A 21,577-nucleotide genomic window follows, 5' to 3' on the forward strand; every position below is an offset into this window, starting at 1 on the left:
TTCAATAAATCAATTTCCGTAAATATTTCAGCAGATATGTCTGGAATAAGAAGCACATATATTTACCTGACCTACTTGACCGGGTCATCTCTTATTTAGAAATTCTTTCAAGAATTATTGATGAAATACATAACTAAGTCAACGACACAGACAAGTCAATAGAATAGCTTGCTTCGTCTTTTCAGACTGAGAAGTTAAAATTAAGAAAAATATTTGTTGACGGGAGGATGGACATGTTTAGACACACCTTGTTAGCCTCCAGTTGGATAACGATGATGAATCTAGGTTAAAATAATACCGAGCAGCTAAATTTCCTGTTATAGAGTCTTTAATCCTTTTAGATTCTAGTCTCGTAAATTCCATGGTGCTAATCCTTAGAACGCTAAATTTCAAGCTTCCAAGATATATAATCCTAAATCCCAGGAACCTAAATTCTAAGGATCTACATTTTAGAGATACGATTCTCTAGAGCCCAAAATCTACCAGTTTAAATTCCACAGCTTTTTCTTTTTTATCGTACAATCAGAATAAAAATGTCAATATTCCAACCAATAAAATCTTACTATCCTTAGCCATAAAATTCTGAATTTAAAAATCCCACCATTTCGAGATCTCTAATTCCAAATCTCCAGTCGTTAAAAGCATCCACAATCCCTACACTTGAAAATCTGACAAATTAGCAGTTAATTCGACAAAATTGCAGATTGAAGATGCCAACGATCGTATTGCAACATATTCCAATCTTTTAACCCTCGATATCGTATAATCTAATCTTCCAGCTATGGATAACAAGCAATAAATTTTTCGTCAAAACATTCTCGAATGAAAATTTACCAATTTTTTAAATTAGAAACATCGAATTCTTTCGTTGAAGATATTCCTGTCTATCGAATGAAAACTCATCTCGCTAAAAATTCATGGTATACTTCGAAAAGTGCTCAGCCTTGAAGCACTCTGTACAAGCCACCCTGTGCGTTGTTCGAACCAAACACGATAGCGTTTCGTTAACAGCGTTCGAGTCTTCGTCCCTGACACGACGACTTACACGCTAGGGAATACCTGTGCTTTGCGGGCTTTCTATAACAGCGACCTTGTAATTTAAGGTTGAAGGTAGGCTGTGGCACGGGAACCGCTCGATAAAACACCAGCAGTGATAGAAGTCTCACGAACGTAGGGGTTGCAGTGGAATCGACCTGGCCACCCCTTGATTTACGCGACCCAGTCGATTCTGCTTACTTCTTTTTCCCTCCTTTTTCTTCCCCTCTTGTGTCTTACGCGGGTCCTTTTCCTTTTTACGTCTCTCCACCCATTCTCTCGACTCGAGAAAATTTATGTATCGATTATCTTTACGATTTTCATTGTCACGTGAGTTCAATGGATGTCGCAAATCTAAATCAGACGGATCCATTTATCCCAAACTTCTTTTCCCGTCTCTTGTTCTTATTCACGATGTTTTCTATGATTTCAGCTACTGCTCAAGTTACCTCTGGATATTAATATCTCGTCCTGAGAGCAGGATACTTGCTCTTTGGTTAGATTCGTTGTTCATCGTTGGAGAATTTTGGTAAATCAGATGCGGATTAAATAAACATCGTCGTCGTTTCTTACTTTTTATTTAATATAGCTCGTGTCTGTCATTGTGCAATATATAAATATATTGCAATTTGTCGTAATTCAATGTTTTAATGCTTGGTATACCAGATTTGGACCATTTTCGAAGATCTCATTCGTAGTACACTCATATAATAATTTTCTTCTTAATATTTTCTTAAAATTCTTGAAACTGCAACATTTATTTCATATTAAACAAATTCTTGTAGGAAGACTATTATATATAAAGTTATAGTCTATAAAGACCGTAAATCTGTTGCCCATAAATTAGTCTGTGAAGACCATTTACCCATAAATTCAAAGATGATAAGTATATCTTCGCGTACAGTAGAACTCCTTTTATATGAACTTGTCGGGAAACAAGTTTTTCTCCCCACCATCTGTGATTTTTCGTTCAGTTAAGTTCGTGTTCGTATCAGAGAATTCCACGAGATATTTCCTGTTAAATATATGATAATATTGCAAACTTCTATCAACTGCAAAGCATATGAGCGTGTTACATAACTCGTGTCCTCACTCTTTATGTCTTGTTGTTACACGTTCATATAAGTGGATTGACACTCAACGATAGTTCAAATAATAAGAAGTGAGCTAAAGTTCAGTTTATCAGACGCTACTAAAATTTTGTTCCTATAAATGCGAATACACACAAGCGGATTTTCACTGTAGGCTATCTCGTATCTTGCTTGTTCTATCATACTGTAATATAATTCCTTAAGCTTCTGCTGCAATCTTCATCAAACCCTAAACCCTTAACAAATCAGAATACTCTAGTTGCTTGAAACTTGAAACTTCTTTCCGCAATTCCAACGATTCTCGTCCACGTCGTCGTGTCTGCTATTCTCTTTTTCAACCCTCCGTTCAAACGTTCGTCACCCTGTTCTGGAGAGAAGGCGATTTCGATCCAGGGGTAGCACAATAACTGCATTTCCCCTTTTCCCGTCCCGTCAACTTAATACGCGGAACCTTTGTTACCGGGGCAAAAACAAACTGAACGTATCCAACAGCCCTCCGTGATCCCGCCTCTCGTATTTACCCCATTTCCGCCCTTTCCGTCCGTATAAATAGACGGAGCTCGAGCTACCAAGAGAAGAGGCAGTGGTATGGTGTCTTTCATCGTTGGATCGAGGATCTGCATGTCACGTGGAACGACTCGTAATTTCCTGAAAACGTTATCGCTGCGTCAAAGATCGTTCTACGTCGATATCCGTGGATTTATTTTAATCGCTTTCGAAGAAAGTGATTCGACGCTTCGTAAATTGGTAGATTTCGTTTCATTTTGTTTCGAAGTTGATGTAGCGTCATGAAAAATCGAAAATCGAGAAGGCGGTAGTTTTGATAATATAATTCCATTCGACATCTTCGCTACTAATTAGATTGGATTTTTAACGACGACTACCGACGAAACTGTTAGGTTTTTCCTTTGACGAAAAGAACATCGAAAAAAGATGTTAAGATATTAATCGGAGAAATTGAAGAATTAGGAAACAGACTGCATGGAAGGGTAAGAACATTAGAGAAACAATTTCAAGTTAGTAATTACAGAAAGAATATTATTGAGAGAATAGTTCGATATAAATTTAGGGTTTGTAATGATTTCATTGAAACGTTCTGAAGAAGGGAATATTATTAAAAACAATTTCAATTTGATAATTGGAGAAAGAATGTTATCGACAGAATGATTCAATAAGTTTGGAGATGAGTGTTGTCGATGGTTTCGTTGAAACATCACGTAGGAAAGAATGTTGATTTTATGCGTGATTATGAGTTTTGCACGAGCCTGTAGAATCGAGGTTCACCCCTCGAAACCCGTTAACAAGGAAACCACCCTCTATCGTCGTCGTTCGCAATTCAATGCAGGAATATCACCGATAAATCGCCGCCTTCTTCGGGTTGCGCGCGTGCTGTGCGACGAATAAAATCACTTACGAGGGACCGTAGATTCAGTCACGGGCTAAGGGAGAAGTATCACCCTCGTTCGTGACATTTAACAAAGTTTTAACGATGCAACTTTAAAGTAAAAATAAAAATCAACGGTTATATTAGCCCATCTTCGTTGCTAAACACACAATGCGTGTAATAAGCAAAGATATATAAAATATCTAAGATAGAGTATTTATTATAATATTTGATGAAACAAAGTTTTATTTAAATTCCACTTCTAAAGTTATGTTTATGAAAATATGAACTACCATTAAAATGTCACAGTCTAATCGTTACAAATTTACGACACAACGATGATCTTTTTAGTGCAAAGGTAATTACAATTTTTGGATAAAGTTACTCTACACTTACTCTTACTCTATCAAAAGAAAGTTAGGGTCGTGTTTGACAGAAGTGAATGGTTTCGAAAATTCAACTTTATGAACATTTGACACCATAAAGGTGTTAACTGGAGAAAGCCTCCTAAGACCGTAACGTTACAGAGAAATTTAAAAAAAAGTGTATCTTCAAAATCCACAAGGATATTGTACATCAACTAGTCGACCAAAATGTCTTACGCCTTGTGTCCGCGAACAACGATCATCAGTTTCGGCTTCAGCGACCTCAAAACCCCCTAAAAAGCGTCAGTCTGATGGAACATTTTTCAGTCCGAATACTACAGCTATCAGAGCCCAATTTTTTAACGCGACAACTTTCAACGCAAAGATCGATACGTCTATCTGCACATCGTTCGATTTTTCCGCTCGTATGAGAATCCCTCTGAAAGCCCTTAACATATTCACTTTCAATTTCTTCTTTCTCAAGACGTATATAATACCGGAAACAGAAAGAAAAGTGAAGTGTAGGCGGACGTCGCGGAGCTGCTCGAAATAAATAACGTAGTGGAAAGAAGGGAAAGGAAAAGGACGAGCAGGATATCAATAAATAAAAGTTAGGAACCGAGCGAGGAGCGTCTAAACCGGCGAGGGGGTTGTTTGCGTATGCGGCGACCCGTCTGAAATTCCCTAGCACGGAAACTACAGCCCCACGCCCGGAATCGGAAATTAGCGTGTTGTGCCGGTAAATCATAACTTTCTTTGGGAAATAGTTTACGCTTCGCAGCCGGCCAACGACGTTTCCAATGCGAATACCGGGGTTCGATAAACGTCGAATTTATACGAGACGAGAGCACCAATTATTTTCCGTCGCCTTTTTTTTGTGAAGAGGCAGTGGTGTAGGAAATTGGATATTTCAGATTATTTCTTCTTTGTCGTTAAAAGTGGAGTTCATAAATATTAGTACTCTTTTTGGCTTCGTATGAGACGTCATAATTCGATCGTTAGATCAAGCAGATGATTAACTGATCACAGATTTGTATTCGTGAAAGGAGAAAATTAATGAATAGATATGGTAAAATTTGTGGTTAAATTTATGGTTAAATTAATTGTTTCTATGCGTTTCGAAACGAGAGATAAATTCTGTAATTAATGGAGGTATCGTAGCTAGTCAAGGTCAGATTTTCCATCGTGAATTATAACTTTTATCGCGATATTCCTACCATCTGATTTTGAAACAATTTTTCTATTTCTATTGCGAAGATTAGGTAAATATGTTTACTGCAATTATATTTCAATCTGAAAGATATTTTAGAAAATACGATTCCAATGGAAAATAAACGGTATTAAAAATATAATCTTCTTTGAAAGCTTGTTTTTGAACAAATTTCTCATCCCTTTAATATGGATCGTCGACAAACGTTGAAAAAATAGATTTATTTTACCAAGAGCTATCCTCTAGTGCAAATTTCATTAAAATCGACGTGCGCGGATTTAATATATTTCCCTGCAAATGTGTACAGCGAAATGGTGAAATGTGTACTGCGCTTTTTTTACATATTCATAAACTGAAATCTCCTGCTAGCGAAATATGTTATAAAGCATTTAACGGTGACTTAAAATTATTAAAACAAGCCATGTCTGTATATTTTTCAACCTAACATACATATATTATTTCTTTTATTATATCATGTTAAAGTATTTAACTGTTAAATAATAGAAAACTCCAAAAATCGTATGTACGTGTTTCACAATTCTTTCGATATTCTCTTCATTCGAATAAATGTAGAAAAAACAGAAACGAAAGATTGAAAGATAACGAATTAAAACAGAAGAACTTGTTATTCGCCCAATTTTCCATCTAGACTCTATATTATAGTCTTTTTCCACTTATAGCAGGAGGAAATGAAGCGGTAAAAAGTAGCCAGAGGCAAAGTAAACCGCAAAGTGTTCGCGGTCCAAGATGTTCCAAGCGTCTCCACCTCGATAAATGTAACGTCCTGTAGTCGTAACGTCGACTTAATTAAATCAACGCTTTAACAGAGCCCCGACAAACATTCTCGTATTCTCCGCGACACTTTATTCCTATCTTCTCAAAGGTTATTTCCATTCGCCCTTTCTCTCTTTTCTTCCCCCTATTCTTTCTTTCATTCTTTCTACCATTGTTTTCCTCTTCGTGGAACATTCTTGAGGAAACCTTAGGATAACGGAGCCCTTCGTCACTGGGGACACTTCACTTTTATGATTTTCATTCCAGACGCGGGCTTCCACGTGGAACATTTGTTCAAACGTCGCGCCGCGTTTCTACCTCGACAGAAAACGATAATCACGCAATCTGGATAACTCACTTCTTCGTACACACTTCTAGATTATTCAATTTTTACTTGTCACAGATTCAAAGATTCAGAAATTCAAGTATTCAAAGATTCAAAAATTCAAGAATTCAAAGATTCGAGGATTCGAAGACTCAAAGACTAGAAGACTCGGAGATTGAAAGATTCAAAGACTCGAAGACTCGAAGATTCAAAGATTCGAGGATTCGAAGACTCAAAGACTAGAAGACTCGGAGATTGAAAGATTCAAGGATTCAAAGATGCAAAGATTCAAGGACTCGAGAATACGAAGATTCAAAGATTCAAAGATTCAGAAATTCAAGGATTCAAAAATTCGAGAATTCGAAGACTCGAAGAGTCTGAAATTCGAAGATTCAAAGATTTAGAAATTCAAACATTCAAAAATTCGAGGATTCGAGGATTCGAAGACTCGAGGACTCGGAGATTGAAAGATACAAAGACTCGAAGATTCGAAGATTCAAAGATCCAAAAATTCAAAGATTCGAGGATTCGAGGATTCGAAGACTCGAAGACTCGAAGACTTGAAGATTGAAAGATTTAAAAATTCAAAAATTCAAAGATTCAAAGATTTAGCCGTTCAGTGACTCAAAGGTTCGAGGACTTAAAGGTTCAAAAATTCAGAGATTCATTACTTACCAGATTACTTACTTCTCCACCGTTTATAACGTGGACTAAATCTAAATCTAAAATTCTGAGAAATTACATCTTCTAATTCCTTGTGATACGGAAATCTTCGACACGGCGATTAATATAATGAGCCTACGGAGAAGCAAGTTGGTTGTTTGTGCAGCGTCACCCAGGACGCGCGATTGAAATTTGTTCGCCGTGTGTTCGGCAGAGGCAAGTGGAAAGTTTCGAGCCCTGTATTCCCCCGTCCGCTCGCCTCTTCCAACGGAGACAGGATCGATCGAGTAAAATTAAATTTCGAGGCGAAAGTATCTCGAGAACAGTGAAAAAAAAAAGAGGAAGCGAGAAAAAATAGAAAAAAGTTTAACGTTGAGGGGAGAGGGAGTGCGCGCCCACGAAAATCCGGGCTTATTGTGAGGGCGAAACAGAACTTTTAACGAGACAAACCTTTTTACTCGCAGTCGACGTTTTACCAACGAGCGCGAAATGAAGTTCGGCCAACGGTATTTTTAAAAAGACAATACAGCCACCGTGAAACGCCGGAGGTTTGGATAAAAGAACGGAGGAATCTGGTAACTAAGACAAAGGCGGGAATGCATTGAAAATCGAGAATGGAAGACACAGACCGGTTGGAGGCAACACGCGCGGTGAAATGTTCATTGAATCGACTAATCTATTCAAATGACAAGAGCCTGTGAAGCGGAGACTAGAATGGAAAAGGAAGGCCGGTGGTATTATTGGACAAAAGCTTTCCGTTGCGTTGCTCGAAAAAAAACCTTTTTAAATTGAAAATCTGTCGTATTGTCCCTTTCTAATATGGCCAGTTTTCATCTCCTTAGTAGTCGTTCCCGCTGTGTCTCTTTTTTCCTTTCTTCATTTCCTTTTCTTTGGATGATGACCTGTTCACTTTGTAACTTTCTTTCTCTATCAACGACGACAGCTACTTTGTCTAATTGAACGTGAATGTAATCGAACGAAGTGGCGATCACAGAGGTTTGCGTGACAAATTTTTCTAGGAAATTATTTTCTCAGATTTCGAATGAAGAATATTTGACGGTACTGTGACTTCCTTTGGTATCACATAAAACGTAACGATCAAATTACGAACGTTCGTGAAAATTCACGAAGAATTCTTCTCATATCGAAGAATTTAGACTTTATGGTAGAGTTTCCAATCTTTTGAGTAAATTACGCGATCCTATGATGTCAAGATTACGTGAAGATTCTTTATGTCAAGACTTTGAGATCTTCCAGATTCTTCCAATAAATCCGATAGATGCTTCTCCTTACTGCACAAGTCTCCTTTTTCTATTTTATCTTTGAATAGTATCCAATCCATTACAATGGTAGAAAATCTTATTTGTTTGTTAACTTTTCAAACGAGAACTTATCCTTAATGCACAATTTCAAAACAATTTCTTTGTTAAGAGTGTTTTTTAGTTTATTTTATCATTGAATAGCAAATTTGTTAAAATCGAAGGAAATTCTAGTCGGCCGCTAATTATTCGAACGAGAATTTATAAGATTTATAGATCCAAGTTCTGTGAAAGTCTGATGGAGAGAAAAAGGAGAAAGGATTAGGAACAGCAAGGGCTTGCTAAAGGCGATCGAAGTTCAGCCAGCGATTCGGTAATCAACGTTCGCCTGAAATCTGGAAATCCATCGTCCGCGGATTTCCTTTCGAGGATCTTAATTAATCTCAACCAGCTCCTGGGCCGGTAGTTTCGCATTTTCCTCGACAACGTGCTGATCTCGACACTTCGCAGCCTCGAAGATTCCATCACTGCGTAGTCAGTAAATATCATTTCGAATTTAACCGCTGTTTTCAATTTCGATCGACGGTGAAATTGCCAGAAATTCAGCGAGATCGATAAGTTTTCCCATTTTAAAATAGAAATGCAATATCGGTTGGAAAATTTTTGTTCGTTTTTAATCGAATTTTAATTACATTTTTGCGAGTTGATAATAATTATAGGAAAAAGGTATTCGATAATTCTGGATGAAATTTAGAAAATGGATCCTGCGATTGTTACAGTGGAATCGAAAGATGTTCGAGACGAATGAAGAAAAAGAAGAAAAAGAAAGAAAGGAGATTTAATCTTTGATCTTTCAATTTTACCGATTATTTTCTTGTATTTTCAACCGTCCTTCAGCAAAAGACAATTTTTCTAATGCCGAGCTGCGCTCTTTAATCCATTTCGAACGCTTTTTCTTCCTTTCCTTTTCTAACAAAATATCCATGTTCTTCGAACTCAATGCCATCTATTAATCCCATTCGATTGTAACTCTGTTTTAAAATTCATTTCCTCGCATCGAATCAATATCTTTAATTTTCTGCGCCAGTAAGAAACGATTTCTCACGTGAGGTGCCTATACTTTAATCCTTTCCGTGCTTTTCTTATTTTTCATCTCTTCGCGACCCAATACTTGGAGAGTGTACACGTATCTTGAAAAGTGACAGGGACATTTGGATGAAACCATTCAGACGTGTCTCTGGCCGAGTTCTCTGTGTATAAAAACACCTCTTGCCCGTTTCCTGTGCTGCAAAACAGAAACGATAAAAGATTCAAGCTCCATTCCGCCAGGATTCTCCTATTGGTCCGTGCTATTTCTTTCTTCTATGGGAGAAACAGCGAAGGAGAACGAAGAAAAACAATAAGTCGCGCGGCAAGATTGAAGATAAACAAGTGAAGGAAAATGTATAGAGGGACGCTGGTGAATAAAGGGACCTTGAAATAGAGAAGAAACGAGTATTCGCGAGTATAAAAAGAAGAAGAAAGAAAAATAGAGAGAGAGAGAGATATAAGAAGAGTTTAATTCGGGAAGCTGTACGGGAGCAAAATTAATCCTGGAAGCCTTCTTAAATTATTCCTCACCACGCCGGTAATTAATACTTATCTCCGTTTCTTTATCACGTCGGACTGTCTCCCTTCCCTGTAGAAAAAAGAGGGTGAAAGAAATGGGATAATTCAGACGCCGGTATTGACTTCCCCTTGAAATTAAACTAGTTTCTGATAAGTACGATTGGTTGAGTTACTTAATATTCTTCCTTCGATCAAATCACTGTTATCATTCTATGAACTTTGGGAAATTCTTTTTCACACCTTCGACCGCACATGATCCTTAGAAAAAGAGATTTTTTACAACTATGAAATTACCATCGAATTTAAATCTCTTCGCTTTAAGACTTCCTTAAACCCTACGAACTCGTTTTCGTTCGGATCCTTGCACGTGATCTCTACAACTTTACAACGCTGTGTATTTGCGATCCTTATCCATGCAAAATTCTGATCGATTAACGCGTCGTTGTTTCGTTAATCATATCTTGCTCGATTATTTTATGATAAAATCCATTCCATACGAGACGCGTATATCTTGATATATATTTTCTCGAATAATTAAATAAACCAACGAATAAATGATTATTTCCTCGAACAGTGAAATATTCATGTAACACTAATTACATCGCATCAACGTTTCCACGAGAATTATTCTCAGGGAAAAAAAAAAGAGGGCGGGGGAAATTACCTGCCGCGTGACGCTAATGAACGCTCATCAACAACAAAACCGAACGATTAATTAATCGTTCGGCGGAGTGGCATTGAATTTTCCCGAATCTGGAAGTACAGGGGAAAATTAGCCAGGGATTGTCGAATACGTAACGAAAAGGATCATACGACGCATCGATTATCTTTCATAAGCCGGATTCGTTGGACGTGTACGAGGAAGATCGAGAGAAATTATCGAACGATCACGGTCCATCGTCGAGGTTGTTACCAATTATCGAACTAATTTTACATAACGGACGATACCGGATTATTAAACGCGGATATCCCTGTATAATTTTGCTTAATCACGCGTGCCAACCTGACGAGATTGAAATATCGTTCGAAAGACGCGATTCTCTCGCGATAATTAAAACAACTTTTCGATGCAATAACTTTCCGATAATAGCTTGTTATGAAGAAAAATATGACGTATAATTAGCTATCGTATTATAGAATTAATTTCGCGAATAGCGAAGAACTGATTCATTTTCATCCTGTCGACCATTTCGATATAAAATTCTAAACATGAAAGTATTAAAAATATTTGGCAGCTTGCGAGCAAAATTTTCAATACAGAAGTAAAGTTAAATAAACTACGTGTTTGCTTTATAAAATCATTTTATCTCTTTTTTATATCACCTCTTGCACACACGGAGGAGGATTCGTGAATATTTACGTTTTTCGCCGTTTATGTTGGACACGTTTTATTAAATCAACGTATTCGATAAAAACCACGTATGACTCGAGAAATGAGAATGTATTTTTATATAACGTCGAACATGTACGTGCGACTTCGATTAATGTATAAAATAATTCTCATCATTTACTAAAGGATTGACGGTTTTCAGTCGTAAAATACGACAGACATTTAGAAAATTGTACGTTAAACTGCCGTTCTTAAATATAAAATTTGAAAACACTTTGAAAATTTCTAAATTCGTAAACTCGTGTTTTCCATGAGATTACAGAGCTACCTACTCTGATTAAAGCTTCGGTCTATTAAGGGGATCCGTTAGATCTGTTATTTTAGCCTTCAGCGTGTTAATAAACTAGTCCCGCTATTGATTCAGTGTTTCCACGGTAACGTAGGGTTATCATCCCTCGAAAGGAAATTCTAGATTCTGCCCCCTCCGCCGTCTCGAGGTTTAGACCATCCGTAATACACCATCAGCGAGATAAATATGAGTTTTCCTCAACTAATTAAAGGATCAACGAAACGCCGTTGTGTTTCTTCAAATTGAAACGTCGTTCGTCTTTAATCCACCCAAGAATCCTCCCTCTTGATTACTTTTCTTTTATCATTCGCCCAGTTTTCTTCGTCGGCCAGGTCCCTACTCCCTTTAATTCAGAAATTAAAATCGAGAACGGTATTGGTACACACTCGATTTCCTCAATTTCTTGCCTGTCTCCCAATGGAAAATCGATCATTTTGCGTTTAAGAAACATTGAAATTTGTATGTCTTCGTGTCTCTTAAAACATTTTCCATATTCGAAAAACAATAGTTATGAATAGTAAAATTAAATGTTACATATCTAAATAGAAATATGAATAAACAGCAGTCGTAATAAATCGTCGTAAATCGTAATAAATTTAAAAAAGGAAGGGAAAAGAAGAAAAAGGAAATACACAAACTTCGATTTTCTATATCTCGCGCACGTTCTGATAGGAAATAGTTAAGGCAAATGTCGAGGATGGTCAAGGTAGTGAAAATAAGGATACGATTCCATAGACGTCTAGCGAAAATCGAGCCCCGATCCTTTATTTTACGAGAAGGTTGAGCATCCTTCAATGGCGGTGAAGCTGCCATTGGTCGACCGTAAGCCGCCACGAGTCGATGGCTCGTATTTTCGAGCAGCCTAGACGAGGCGTCTTTCCCATCGATCCGACGGAAAGCGTCGCCAGACGACGAGGAGCCGTAATATCGTTACGGACGGTTGCAACCCCGTAAGACTCGACGACGTGCATGCCACGAGTAAAGCAGATCCGTCCAACGATTTTAATCCTCGGTGATTCTCATCGTTTTAGGATCGTTTCATAGAAATTATCGTTTATATAGATCTTACGAGATGCTTTGGCACGGCATAACTCGGCTTTGCAGATGTTTCCATTGAGAATTGAGGGAAAATTACGACGTGTATACAAGTAGGATCTTTTGATTCTCGATAAATATTATTAGCCAGCAGTGTAATACATTATATTGTATTGTATATTAGAAACTGTAGCGACATATGAGTTATAGGACGAGGCGAAGCGAGAGCGTCTCATATTGTCGTTGTGCCTCGGAACACGGACACCGCCTCGACACACGAAAATAGCTTTAGACTATCTCTAGGCAAAAACAATATCGCCATGGAGGGTGTTAGGTCGTGCGAGATGATTCGTGCGACGTCCCTCATGGTCTGGCCGCCAAGGCCTACACATCGTTACCCGCAATAAACGTAAGAAACCACCATAAACCGACTCTTTTTAACTTAATCTCTATTCATATAAGTATTTTCGGTTTATGGATGGTCCTTAAAACAGTCCTTATGTTTATTGCACTCTCTTACTAATTACGGAGAAAGCGGATGTTTGTCTAGCGAAATATTTCACATGAACAAGGACACCCATGAGCCACATCTGCAGGAGACTTTCTCCTCACATTTTTTATTTATTAACATTGGCTATAACGAATGGGCATCGAGAATCGTTGCCTTCACTTTTCTACCGAAAAGTGTAAACAACTAATCCGCGTTCTTAATTCAAAAAGGCACACCCACACCGAGCTTTCCTCCTTAATAGTACGAGACGGGTCTACTACTGTTCTTCTAATCTTCGGGTAGTCAAGTTAAGGGTCTTATCCTTAGAGCAATCATCTATTGTTCTTCCAATCTTCGGGTAGTCAAGTCAACAGTCTTATCCTTAGAGCAGTCATCTACTGTTCCTACAAACTTCGGGTAGTCAAGTTAAGGGTCTTATCCTTAGAGCAGTCATCTACTGTTCTTGCAAACTTCGGGTAGTCAAGTTAAGGGTCTTATCCTTAGAGCAGTCATCTACTGTTCTTACAAACTTCAGGTAGTCAAGTTAAGGGTCTTATCCTTAGAGCAGTCATCTACTGTTCCTACAAACTTCGGGTAGTCAAGTTAAGGGTCTTATCCTTAGAGCAGTCATCTACTGTTCCTACAAACTTCGGGTAGTCAAGTTAAGGGCCTTATCCTTTGAGCAGTCACTGTTCTTTCCATCTCGACGTAGTCAACTCATGAAGTCAGTCAATTCTTGATCCAATAACAGGATATCGTCATCAGTACAATCAACACGACATCAAGTTAATATTATATACTTAGACGAATCATTACCGAGTTATTACCGAGTCATTATTGCGAATTAACGGAGTATACGAGTCTTTGAGTTATCCGCGAGCATTTCGTTATCTACCTTCGCGACTACGATTGTACGAACGTCTATCGACGATACTTACAAACCTTTATAATAATATCTATTCTAAATACACTTGACGGTTGCAATAGCAATCTTTTCGGCGTTTAATTTAAATCCAATCTCCTCGCATCATCCGCCACAGAACTACACGTTGTATATTAGAGTACCGATGACTCAGGGTAATTATTTCTTCCACTACGATGGTAACGCATTCGTGGAAAAATTGCGTGGAAAATTTCAACGATCCGCAACAGTGTTCAACGTAGAATACAGCGTAGAATATAAGAGATACAACATTGATTAAAAGGTGCAATGAGCAAACAGTTAGTGGCAACATTTTCCGTTTTATATTATTTTATCGAATTACGTATAATTCATTTTGTTCTATCAAAATAAAGATCACAACGTTCGACAGATTAGGTTTCATGTTTGTACAAAGATGAATCGTTGTAAAAGACGGGTCTGTAAAAGAAAGACACTTCGGACAATCTGATAATTTTAAAATAGGAAGAACTTCAAACGTAAACTCTTGATGTGTAATCACTAGGTGAAGAATAACGTAAGAATAAAGTATGGAAAGATGAGTGAGAAGATCAGACGAGGAAGCATGTGGTTAGAAAAATTGTAACCAAATGGGATTTCTTAGTCGCCAGATCGAGATCAAATAATTATTATTATTATCGTAACGTTAATTTGAAAGCACATTGACTGTAATATAATTTATATAAATTATGATACGATCTAATCTTCATATACCGAGAATCATAAAAATCCAAAACAGCGAGTAGGTTCTTTCGAACACCACAAATCAATTGAAAACGTAATTTTCGGAGAAGAAAATTGAATGAAAAGAATGGAAAACCATAAACGCATGTTGGAAGCATCGAAAGCATGCCCTCGAGGGTTGGACGAAGGGATGGCGAGCGATGGTAAAAGAAAAGAGGAGGAAGAGAGGGAAAATGAAGACGAAGCTCGATTGTTTTTACGAGGGGAGGGCGGCGTGTCTAAAGTGGCGAGGTCGGCAAGATTTGTGAGATAGGAATTTAGAATGGGCCGGAGGCGAGATACGTCGTTTCTACTTATTGTTAGCAACTCTCCGAGGGGAGAAAATTAACGCGGGACAAGCTCGACGTTCATGGCGCAAAGAGCTGAGAAGAGAAGTGAAAAACGAGAGACTCCTCGTGCACGAAAGCTTCGATGCTTCAGGACCTTTTATCCTGGTCCCGTGCATCAGACGTGTAGTTACATTTACGTTACACCGAAATTACATGTATAGTTAATGATCGCCCTTGTCAACCTTTACATCTTTTTCCCTCGCCGTGATACAAATCACAAATTACTCTATAGGAAACAATAAAAATTGGAACGTTTCTTGGTAATAATTTATCGGCTGCTAGCTTTTCTTATATCAAATCTACATTGCAATCGTTGATTTAATATTCCATCAGCCTAGTACATGTATATGATAAATTTGTAAATTATTGTTCTCATAGACAAAGCGTCTATTCTCGCACATATAATGACCTCCCGTCGATTATTTAGTCCAATTTAGACCGAAATTAGCCACGTCCAAGTATGCTTGATAAATTTTCAAACTCGATTTTCTGCAAAAGCCAAGCCGAGAATGAAAAAATTTGATTCTATATTTTTTTCTTATTTTCACGACAAAAAATCACATCGTTCCCGGTTTTACATATCATCTTTTACATGTTACTCGGCCGGACTCTGCACGTACACGTTTACTTTATTTATGAATTGTCATAAAAGAGCTTGCGAAAACCACCTCGTAACTTTTAATTCACAACGCGTGCGCAATAAACGTCTGAAAACACAGCGTTATTAATGCATAATGTAAACCATTTTTCAATAAATGCTACGTCTCGTATTACTAATTGACCATTGCTAGTCCTATTAATGTCGACAAGTTGCTTCAAACGTACATAATCAGGTTCGAATTTACAATCAGAGGATCATTGAACAACGCATTAAAAGCGTGTATGTAAATTCGTATGAAAAGATTCTTGATTAACGGACAACGATTGTATTAGGGTAGAGAGTTATTACTGGTTCCTATGAATTCGAGCCCGCTGATGATTAATCGCAAACGAAACACGGGTGCAGCTTTATTTCTCCGTGGAATCAGCGATGCTTCCTTTGTTTCCCGATGGTTGCAAAAAATTTGTAATTTTTTCTGAAAAAAGTGCACCACTCAGAGGTGGAAATTTTCGCTAGGACGATAGTAACGAGACGTTTAATTATTCAAAACGATACAACTCGTGACGTAACGCAGATGTTCAAACGATATTTTAAAAAATGCAACAGTGAGAAAATTATATCTACTAATATAGTGTAAATAATAAATAAGCCTTATATGTAGCAGAAAGGAAACCCAAAAGCGTTACTTTCTGTTCCTTGCATATTTATATTTTATGTATTTAATTCCATTTCTATCCGGTGAACGGTAAAATCGTAAAAATCATTCAAAACGTTATAAATCGTTAAAATTATTTCGTACCTCTTTTACAGTATAAAAATAATCTTATCTTACCAAGTATTTAAATTTTTCTTCGTCGTGTTTGCCTATCACAAATCTGAGAAACTTGTTTAGTATCTATCTGAAAAAACGGAATTAGAATTGTCATTTTTCCTAGCGTTCACCTTCCACAACTGAGGCAATTGATTTGCAAATTTACAACATCTTTTCCACTGATTATCATTTCAAGAATTTTAATCAGTTACTGTAATGAATTATAATTAAGAAGAATATAATTAATACAAATTCAACGCTATTGTTTACTTATATTTTCATGTTTCAGGCACTGGCTGGAAGTAAATATGACGACAAGCATCTGATGAGCAACGAGGTGATGGAGAAGACACCATCTCCTTTGAAATCAACGTACAACTCCCAATCATCGCGTAACTCTGATTGCCCGCCGTCATCCAAACCCGCAATGGCGAATCGTTTGTTGGATTGGTTCTCCGTCGTGATGGCTGACTCTAAGCACCGTAGACCGCATCCTAAACCGAAAGGTACGAATATACAGACGGTAGAACTAGGTCAATCTTGAGTTTATACTTCGCAATATGACGTTTCAATTGAATTTCGATAATTACTACGGTGAGTGGTAAGACCCGTGGATTCTCTACGTCATTCTATTTCGTTGATTGGTTATCTTATTTAAATAACGTTGTACACGTATGATAAACAATTAGAAAAGTAATAGAAAGATGAACTATACATTATAAGACTCATAAGACAATAATTTTATATCAATGTGCAATATTTATTGAGCGAATTCTAAATCTTTCTTAACATTTTTCAATTTCCGTATGTAATTCAAGAACCTACGATTTACTTCCATTTGGCTATCCTAATTAATATTTTTAATAATATTCTTTATTGACTGCGAAAAACATATTCACTGGATTACGAGGAATGTTAATTAACCCTTCGATGTTGTGCACAAACGACATGCAACGGCCTATAACTTTCGTCAATTTATTTTCGTTATTCTAAATTTCATCTTATTCTAAAGAAATTTAATCATCTACTGTTATCAATAGATTAAAAGGATGTATACGTAAGTTGACTGGTCTATATATCGTAATAACGTGAGAAACATTAAATAGAAAGAGAGCGAGAATTAAAAAGGATTAAAAAGACTCCAGTGGCCGTTAATTACACTTTGGAAGTAGATAGGCGATCTGTTTCTCGAGTAATGAGTAAAATATTCCTACCGAGCGATAATTTCAGTTAATTTCAGCCGCGTAAACAATAGACGAGCTTAAAAATCGCGTGACCACTGTAACGATAATTGCTCCGCGTGTTCTGCTTAACAGCTGGTAGAAACGGAAACGGTGGTGACGTGCTAAAAGTTGCTCTAATTATCAGTGAACTGCACATGCGATGACGTGGCGCAGCAAATTAGTAACAGAGGTAACGGCCATCGAAATTCTTGTAGTCATTCGTGTTATCGTGAACCATGTGCAACGATGGCAAACTAGTTTGCTTCTAAATAAATCCTGATCGACAATAATCGAATGAGAAGCTTCCTTAGTTTTCGGCGATTGTCTTCGCAAATTTTTGAGAAATATAGAAACGAAGAAAGGTATCTTTTTAAAGGAGTAATATTCTGCTATTTCAAGAAACAGAGAGAAGAACAAAACTTTACTACGAATAGATTCTTGAAATTTGCTATGGTTTTTTCATCGCGTAATAACAAGGAGAATAATCTTATCGTTAATTTCCACGTGATAGCAATTTTTTGATACATTTTATAGAAACAACAGAAGGAAAGATAAAGTGAATTATTTAAATTTTATATTTTCTGAAACCCTATACTTTTATATTCCATTGTTATGTAATTTAAGTTATTTGAACAATTGTCAAGTGAATAAAACTTTCCTTTTGAAAGAATTACAGTGATATAATAGAGGATTTACAGGGTTAAGATAGTCTCTAGACCATTAAATCCTATGGAGATGATTCCCAAGTTGTCAAGCCCGAAGCGAATAGCTAGTGATTCGTGAAAGCTCGTTAAAACAGTTCCTAAATCACTGGTCCCGATTAGAACGATCATCAAACCGAGTAATTCAGTCGCGATGACCCTAGAACCGATAGCGAGACTCTTGTAACAAGCCAAAGTCATCGATGTAACTAGAACAGGCACTACGATAATTTCGCTATTTTGTAAAATTAATAAAATTGATTAAATTTATAAAAAATAATTCGTGATGCAATTATCATCTGTCTCGATATTATAGATATAGTGTCATGGTCTATTACTGTTGATTTTTCTGTCAATAAACGCTAACTGTGTCCGTGTTATGGAACAAAGTTTTTTTTTATCGAAAATATATATAATTCGTCAACGAGTACAACGTTTTCATTTAATAATAATTTCAGTCACGAGTATGGACATGACATGCGTGTCCCAACTTCTGAACCCATACTACACTTCTCGCGATCAAAAAGAACTTGACATATTTGAAAAACGTAATGAGAAAAATTGATTCAAATTTTGTTGTAATATCTGTAACGATGTGCTTTGATATTTATGGACAAATGTCCGATAAATGGAATTTTCTTGAATTAAAATTTCGAAGATTTAAAAAATATTTGATAATTAATTTTAGATTTTATCACTGTACACCATCCTTTCTCTAAATTCCTTGTTTCACATTTTTATCGCTAAAAGTGCTCTAATTATAAATATAAGCTACTTAAATTCCACGATACAGGAAATTGATGAACGGTCCTAAGAAGACAGCAAATTTTTACAAAATCTTTTCGCTGTTCGAGAAACTGATAGGATTGTCTTATCTCGTTGACTAGCGATACGATTAACATCATTTGGAAAAATATAGTTGGCAATAGACCCGTCGAGAATGACCAAGTCTCTCGTTATAGAAACTCGACGATCGAGTTGAATATACAAGAGACTAATTGCTCCGCACGAAAAGGGTGGCCTCTGGACATTACAACGTTCACGATCCGGCGTAGTTTGGAACTGCGGGAACTGCCTCACATCACTGCACGCTATTCGACTTCGGTACAATCGCTTTCGTACCAGCACGGAATTGTCCCGTTCAAAGGAATCGCTTCCACTTCAGATCTACCGATTACTCGGCTCTATCTCCGTCGATACTGTTTCCAGTTTGTAACATCTCCATTTGATCTTATCACTGAAATCAAAGACCATTTATTTATTAGGGTCTTCCATCAACTTCGTGTATCGTAGAGTTTTACTCGCTAAACACTCTTGAATGGTATTTAAATTTGAAAATAGAAATCTTTAACTAATTCCTTTGAAAACTTGGAAAAATTGATAAAAGTATTCCTTATAGTAATAAACCTCGTTATTCAGTAGGTTCATATTTGACATTTATTATGCGTTTCAGATGGTTATTCATATTGTATGCTAATCTTTCACTGGATACACGTATACATTCCGTATACATTTTCAGATTTCTTTCAAATTTGACCAACGTGATCGTGCCACACTAGTCACGGCTCGCTACAGCGCTAATGAAATTTCAATACGACATATATATAGAATACGTCCTCTTAATTCTCCATGATAGACGTTCAAACACTTTGCTATAAAATACAAATGACCAAGATGTACCTGTAGATGCATCGATATTTATATTTCATTGGTGGCGTCTGTCCGCAGAGACGCGCGGCCATCGGAATTCATATTTCATTCCCGCACCATTTCCAGGTCACTTCCCCATCGGTTGCCAGAGCGAGGTCAGGTGGATGTTCGGACACTTGGACAGTGACAACGACGGCAGGCTCTCTCTTTCCGAGTTGTACGGTCTGGAACACGATCAGAACGAGCCATGTCTGAAACCGTTCCTCGACGGCTGCGACACCGACGGGTAAGAAGATGACTTCCGCCCATGCGATTATTCCGTCCACGTACCTCTCCGCCACGTTGTAATCCGTTTGTCACATCGCGGCGAATTTTTCTTCTTTCTTTGTTTTTTTTTTTTTCCTTTTTACGTAATCCCGTCGTCCGTTGCTTGTAAATCATTAAACTCCGCGGATACGTGACCTGAAAAGGGAACGAAGAGAAACAGGGCGAGTTGAAGGAAAGGGAAGAAGATAGAGAAACCCTTTCAGTTTTTAATACCTTCGAGGGGCTTGACGCTCGAGCGTAATAGGTCTCGAGCGTACGTGCCTACGGAGCGGAGTGGTTGGTCGTTAAGAGGTAGACACATGGACCGTGTGTGAAACTTTCATTCCGAGTCGATTGCTTTTTGCTCGCATGCAAACCGGGAAATAAGACACGATGCCACGTTGCGTTTGTTACTCTCAAGAAGCGGAATTTCCGTTCTCTGTTTCAGAATATGTATAGAGATTAAGTTGAGATGTTAAGAGGTTGTTATGTAGTCTCCATGAAAGGTTTCCCTCGCCATTCCTGGGCGGTGAACTCTGTTACCCAGGCTGTGGATCGTCTTAAATAGTTAATTCATAGTAGCTTCTTGGTATAAGACTATTAATGAGATATGCAATACATATACGGCATACATGTAACTTTCATACCTATGACGAGGACCAAATGTAATAGATGAAAGGCATTGGAGATCCAACTACCGGATGAAGGATATTAGCTGAAATGAAGGTTAAATTTGTTGACTTGATTAGGTGACTAACTAACTGGCTATGATTAGGTGATTTAAAATCCTGACAAGATGAATACCTACATAAGAAAATAATATACTTTGGTTTGCATAGTTTCTTAGCTTCCATAAATTTGCAATAAACATTTATCTTGTTTTTCCGTTCCCATTTAACACGATGAAATTTTTTATTTAATTAAAAAATCAAGATTATGTGGTATATGACTCGTTATATTTGGGCTATTGTACGGCCCAAAAGTAATATGTAAATTTTAAATGATTTAGCCATCGCAATCTGAGAGTTAAAGTCGACAAGAATCCCTTTCTGAGAAACCAATACATCACTGCACAATAATAAAATACAGTGCCAAATATCTATCACGTTCGACAATTTCCAGAGACATCTTCGTAAATGGTCCCGAATGGTGCGGATGTTTCTCGAAGGCTGAACGTCCCTGCGCCGCTGTACGCAAGCGATCATCCCCCGACGTTGCACCTGCTTGCGATTCCCGAGGGTATTACCGAAGCACCCAGTGTCACCGTGGTCTAGGACTCTGCTGGTGCGTGGATCCTCACGGCGTAGAATTCGCTGGAACTAGAACACGTGGCAGCAAGCCAGATTGCGGTGAG

General features: G+C 37.5%; 1 protein-coding gene and 1 long non-coding RNA gene across 2 annotated transcripts in view; one reads left to right on the forward strand and one right to left on the reverse strand.

Moving 5' to 3' along the window:
* LOC132909782 (proteoglycan Cow) overlaps window positions 1-21,577 on the forward strand; it is a 230,102-nt gene that overhangs the window by 205,673 nt on the left and 2,852 nt on the right. The window contains exons 7-9 of the mRNA XM_060964873.1: window positions 16,633-16,849; window positions 20,044-20,203; window positions 21,346-21,572. Coding sequence (XP_060820856.1) covers window positions 16,633-16,849; window positions 20,044-20,203; window positions 21,346-21,572 — 604 coding nt within the window. The remainder of the gene's footprint in view (window positions 1-16,632; window positions 16,850-20,043; window positions 20,204-21,345; window positions 21,573-21,577) is intronic.
* LOC132909822 (uncharacterized) lies at window positions 18,388-21,024 on the reverse strand. The gene is made up of 3 exons (XR_009658616.1): window positions 20,458-21,024; window positions 19,948-20,379; window positions 18,388-19,504 (listed from the first exon to the last, which is right to left on the reverse strand). It is a non-coding gene; the product is annotated as an uncharacterized LOC132909822 (long non-coding RNA).

Source organism: Bombus pascuorum, chromosome 8 (genome assembly GCF_905332965.1).
Source record: "Bombus pascuorum chromosome 8, iyBomPasc1.1, whole genome shotgun sequence".
Taxonomy (NCBI): Eukaryota; Metazoa; Arthropoda; class Insecta; order Hymenoptera; family Apidae; genus Bombus; species Bombus pascuorum.